The 5,769-nt window shown below is 47.7% G+C and overlaps 1 protein-coding gene across 1 annotated transcript; it reads right to left on the bottom strand.

Moving 5' to 3' along the window:
• Window positions 1–1,672: 1,672 nt before the first annotated feature.
• On the bottom strand, window positions 1,673–3,890 carry BC939DRAFT_65109 (uncharacterized protein). Its single transcript, XM_051561804.1, has 2 exons — window positions 3,870–3,890; window positions 1,673–3,674 (listed from the first exon to the last, which is right to left on the bottom strand). The coding sequence occupies exon 2, from the start codon at window positions 3,593–3,595 to the stop codon at window positions 2,054–2,056; it is 1,542 nt and encodes a 513-aa protein (XP_051406184.1). The 5' UTR covers window positions 3,596–3,674; window positions 3,870–3,890; the 3' UTR covers window positions 1,673–2,053.
• Between the last annotated feature and the right edge of the window lie 1,879 nt (window positions 3,891–5,769).

Here is a 5,769-nt window from a genome sequence, read left to right on the forward strand (position 1 = left end):
GATGTCTGTCGAGGAGTGGGGCATGGCCAAGGACGAATTCATCTTCCAGCACGACAACGATCCGAAGCATACGGCCAAGGTCACCAAGGCATTTCTGGAGTCCGTCCATATGACTGAGGCTGATGAGCGCCTTCTATATTGGCCAGCACAGTCTCCTGATCTGAACCCGATCGAGCATATGTGGGCCTATCTCAAAGTACAGCTGGGAAAGTATCCAAATCCGCCAAAAAGCTGCAAGGAGCTATGGGAGAGAATATCAACGGAATGGTACAAGATACCAGTTGATTTCTGCCGGGAACTCATCAGGAGCATGCCGAGGAGGCTCAGCGCGGTCCATAGAGCGAAGGGCAAGCAAACTAAGTACTAAAGAGGTACCATTTTGAATAAAAAAAAAATCTGTTCTTCGTATTCAAGGAGTAGGTGCAAAACTGATTCAATGATGACGGATGGCACAATCGTCATGCAGCAATGGGTGTGCATACTTCTGGCTCCAAAGCAAGCAGCCCTGTTCGTCATTGGATGGGCTACATTTGTGGTGAATATGACGATGGCTGAGGCATTGGTTCCTTGTAGGCGAGTGCCAACGCAAAAATCATCGCATCATTGAATCAGTTTTGCACCATACTGTAGTAATATAGCACACTGGACTCAGCTGAATATGCAGCACAATCTATACTTACAACAAGCACACCAACAATTTCAAGATGCCCTCGATTTGTTTGAAGCAAGTTTTCCTCGGAAACAAGGCCACGATCTCAGCAATAAACGGCTACGACAACGCTACTAGAACTGATAGAGTTTCCATACACATACAAGGGCCTTTAGATTTTCTCACGGTGGATAGTAAAAATCTGAAATAAAGTTTTACGCACAAAACCAATGCAAATCGTGGGGGGAGAGCAGGGGGCGAAAAGAGAACTTGGACACTGAATCACTCTTGAACTCTTTCAACATCACAAAACGGCCAATTGCTATGGTTATACTTATAGGAGAGAGGCATCAATGCCCTCAATCGATAGGTATGCCATTCATCTACAAAATAAAAAAATCGTGAAGAAAATCCGATGAGTATCCATGATTGCAAATAGTCAGGAGTCGGAGGGGTTCTAGGGTGGAATCAGAGGTTTATTCGATGATTGATTGCTGTCTAATCCTACGTTTGAAGGGCTCTTATATACTAAACACAGTTGTGTTGGAATGCTCTAGAAACTAGGCGCAGCATGGTTATGACCATGACATCATTCTCGAATAAACAGTTGTACCTGTTGCATCCTTGACGCCTACTAATCCCGCGACGTACTTTTCAACGCTGGCATCCTTTCCGCGAAGGTGCAACAGGATTACCACTCGGTTACCAAGCTGCACGGTTACGACACACAGAGCCAGGATGGGAGCCCGGCATCATGACAACTCCACTACGACACTGTACAATAGGCCCCAGACATGTATATATAGACCCTACTTACGATCATTAAACAGCATTCATTTCTACGCATTCCTACTTGACCACTGCCCTTGACCCCTTGACTCTGCTGCTGTTGCATGGTAGCAAAGGTTCCTTCGACCACCAACCACCCATTGTCCAATTGTCCCAAGCACCCTTTGATTTTTATTTTTCCACCAATTGCCCCTGTACCCTAGGCTCGATTCCAGCCCTCTCTTATTGTAATTTCCTTATTTGTCAATTCAATGCAGAGGGGATCGATATGTTTGGTTGATTTTAGAGAGGTTCGACTGGTTTTCAGCCACAAGATTTTTTTCCAAGTCAAATCCAATAAAACCCTTGGTCTAGAGCGCCCTGGATTGGAAAAAAGTGAAAAAGTTGGAAACGACCAAAAATCGGCCAAAATATGCTCTCATTGCACACATTTACCATCTTACCGCTTGATGTGTGTAGACGTTCCAAAGGCGACGGGGTGTGTTGACCCATGGACCCGTGAACCTTGCCTACACACATAATACACGCAGAAAAAAAAAAAGAGGGAAAAAAAAAATAATCCATGTTTACTTGCTCTCGAGCTTCTTAACGCAAGGGAAAATTTATTACACCATTTCAGTGCCTCTTTCTTCTCAGCTGCTCCTCTTCCTCCTCCTCCTCCTCCTCCTCCTCCTCCTCCTCCTCTTCTTCTTCTTCTTCTTCTTCTTCTTGGACGTCTTGGGCGTCGTGTTCCCTATTTTCATTGTTTCCATTCTCTCTTCCTTTCACCCTCTTGCGACAATACTCGACCATCTTATTGATGCTCAGCTTCTTTCCACCATACGTCTCAGACATTGAGCGCGTTAACTGGGCGAATGCCTCAGTAAGTGCTTGTTTGTTGGTCAGCCCTTTTTGGATTCCTTGTTGTTGAATATGTTCGACCTCCATGACGATGAATTTCCAATTGCTCAATTGCTTTCTCGTTTTCGGCAGGATATCCTCGGCTTTGCCCTGCCTTTTCTGACTGGCGCGATATGTCCGGTACCTTGTGTACTCCTCGTAGACGTCCCCTGCAGATTCAAGATAGTAACTGATTTCAAAGAACTCTTCAGCCTTATCTGGGTCTGGAGCGCCTTGCTTTGGGCGTGGGGCGATTTCGGCATACCCCCTTGTTGGCAACACGGCAGGTGTCCTTGTTGAGAATGATGGTGGAGCAGGCCCTGCTGTCATCGACTTTGCAGTAGCTCTTGCAGGCATAGTGTGCAGTGCTGATGCTGATGAACAATTATTGCAAGAGTTGGGAGACTCCGATACTGGCGGCGGGTAGTATGCGGGATGTGTGTATGAGGGGTAAGTAAGGCCTGGCGACCACAATGCTCCTGTTGTCCACTGTGCTGCTGGTATGGGTAGCGACATCGGTCTGGCGGTAAGCAGTGCCGTCAAGTGAGTCAGCTGTGCACGGTCTCGCTGCATCTCTTGCCGCATTTCTCGCCGCTCTTCCATCAAGGCTGTAATAACCCTTTCTAGCCGGGATTTTTCCTCTTTGCTTTCTTCTCGTTGATTTGCGAACAGTTGTAGGACCTTTGGGGAAATGCCGTCAGGCATTGATCGCTCTTTGATCTGCAGTCTCTCCTTGATAAGACCCTTGAATTCTTGAAATTCTTGTGTCTGGAAAATTTTGTTCTTTAACAAAGGCGATTGCAGATACGAATACTCACACAAGTACTCGGCTGCATCCTGCAAGATAATTCGTCGCGTACGAAGAAGCATCCGTAGGTAGCACTTCTTGGCCCTCATAGAATCGGAAAAATGAACAGGTGCTTTCTCGTATGTGCTAGACATAGGAATCCGAGGCTTGATGTCGCGAAGCTGACTTTTCTCATTGGGATTGTACTCCATCATCTCCATATCGCACTCCTTTCGCCATGCTTGGTCCATCCCTTTGTCGTTATCGAATGAGCTTTCGATAAAAGGGAAGACTTTTCTCTGAAGATCCAAGGGCGGCGATACCTCGTTCCTCTTCAAATGAAACGGCCTCTCCTTGAAGCCTGCTATGGCAAACGCAAAATTCCACGGATACTCGTTGAGGTAGTAATTCTCCAGCTTTCCATTGCCATGTACCCATCGTCCAGCTCTCCTGATATCTTCCAAAGGGATTTGCAACCTTTGACCCTCCATCGAGCCACTATGTCGACCAGAATGTGTAATGTAGGCACATGAGAGTTCTTGTCGCTCGAATGTCCTCAATGTAGACTCCCTAGTAGTGGCATAAGTGATTGGAGTTGTAGGGTCAAGGTTGGTTCCTCGTAAAACTTTGAACTGGAGCCAGTTGCGGTCATTTAGATTTGGTGGAGGCTCTCCCTTGTTCTATGTATCCAAGTGGATGATGTTATGTTGAGTATCCATATTTGGCCCAAACAACAACAACAACAACAACAAAAAAAAAGCGCACCTGGAACCGATCGAACATGTAGAATGCAAACGCCCCTACACTGCAGCGGCGCACTGCAACAGCAGCAGAGTCAAGGGGTCAAGGGCAGTGGTCAAGTAGGAATGCGTAGAAATGAATGCTGTTTAATGATCGTAAGTAGGGTCTATATATACATGTCTGGGGCCTATTGTACAGTGTCGTAGTGGAGTTGTCATGATGCCGGGCTCCCATCCTGGCTCTGTGTGTCGTAACCGTGCAGCTTGGTAACCGAGTGGTAATTCTGTTGCACCTTCCCATTTTAAAAAAAAAATCACACCCCATGGCTGCGCTTGTATTGTCGTAAGAGTCGAGTGCAGTGCGTAAGGTTGCTCTCCGGTTCCCATGTCGAATCCTCCCTGGGGTATCCATGCCATTGGATTAAGTATTCCGTCCTATTGTTTCGCTGTCGATGGTCCAAGATAGTCTCTGCTTCGTATTCCTCCTCTCCGTCAATAATCTCTGGTGGTGGTCGAGCCGGTGCACGTTGTCCAAGGCCTTCAGGTGATGGTTTGTATTCACGGAAGCGATCGACGTGGAAGACATCGTGGATCTTCATAGTGGGTGGCAGCTCAACGCGAAAAGAAACTGGTGAGTGCTGCTCCAGGATTGTATAGGGGCCAATAAATCGATCTTGCAGCTTTTTGGTCGGGCGATTGCGATCCGCTGCAACAGTGATGTCTTCTGCGTTGAGTAGCACTTTGTCTCCAATTTTAAAATCGTGATCTCGTCGACGGGTATCTGCGTTCCGTGCCTGGCGTTCCTGTGCTGCAGCAATTGCCTCCTGTGCAACAATCAATGCGGAACTCTGTGACTCCATGAACTCGGTAACACTGGGGTTGGGGCTGCTTTGGGTATGGAGAAGTGAGGCCGGGACTCGAGGATGGAATCCGTTGTTCAAAAAAAATGGTGAGTGACCAGTGGTGGCATTAATCGAATTATTATATGCGAACTCTGCGGCTGATAGAAGTAAATCCCAATTTGTTTGTCGTTGATCCACGAACGCGCGCAAAATAGATTCCAAAGTTCGATTGGCACGTTCCGTTTGTCCATCGGTCTGAGGGTGGAAGGCAGTTGACATCGCTAGCTTGACATCCATGAGGCGGTGCAACTCTTTCCAGAAGCGGCTTGTGAACTTGGAGTCGCGGTCGGAGACGATGGTGGTGGGCATGCCATGGAGTCTGAAGACGTTATGAAAAAATTGGCGTGCCACGTCTGATGCTGTATCCTTTGTGCTGCTGGGGGCGAAATGGACTTGCTTTGATAGCTTGTCCACAAAAACGGTGATGGAGTCATGACCACGAGGTGTCTTGGGTAATTGCACAATGAAGTCCATGGTCACTGTCTCCCAGCGCTGTGCTGGTATTTCCAGAGACTGAAGTAATCCTGCAGGTCGTTGCTGGCTTGGCTTGCTGCGCTGGCAGCTCTCGCATGTCTGCACATAGAGTCGAGTGTCGTGGGTAATCTTGGGCCAGTATACAATGCGTCGAAGGGCATGGTACGTCTTGTCAAAACCGAGATGGCCGGCAATAGCAGAATCGTGGGCGTCGTGTAGAAGAAGCAAACGAATGTCAGACTTCTGAGGGATGCAAACAAGAGTGTTGCCACGACGAGAAACGTAGAGCAATTTATCAATTAAAGAATAACGTGGGGGTGGACTTCCCTCGAGGCAGCTTTTGTAGATAGGACCGAGACTAGGGTCATCGAGGTAGCTATCCACCAGGCGCTGCCTTAAGCCTGGGTCAATGCGGATGTCCAAATTGTTGACTTCAACTGGTGGTGATTCTTCTTGGTGGTCAGGCCGACGTGAGAGAGCGTCCGCGACGACGTTGTCCGCGCCACGCTTGTACTTGAAATCGAAACTGTATTCTTGCAGGAGCTCCAT

The sequence above is a fragment of the Gamsiella multidivaricata genome (assembly GCF_025024155.1).
Source record: "Gamsiella multidivaricata strain RSA 2152 chromosome Unknown BC939scaffold_141, whole genome shotgun sequence".
In the NCBI taxonomy this organism is placed as follows: Eukaryota; Fungi; Mortierellomycota; class Mortierellomycetes; order Mortierellales; family Mortierellaceae; genus Gamsiella; species Gamsiella multidivaricata.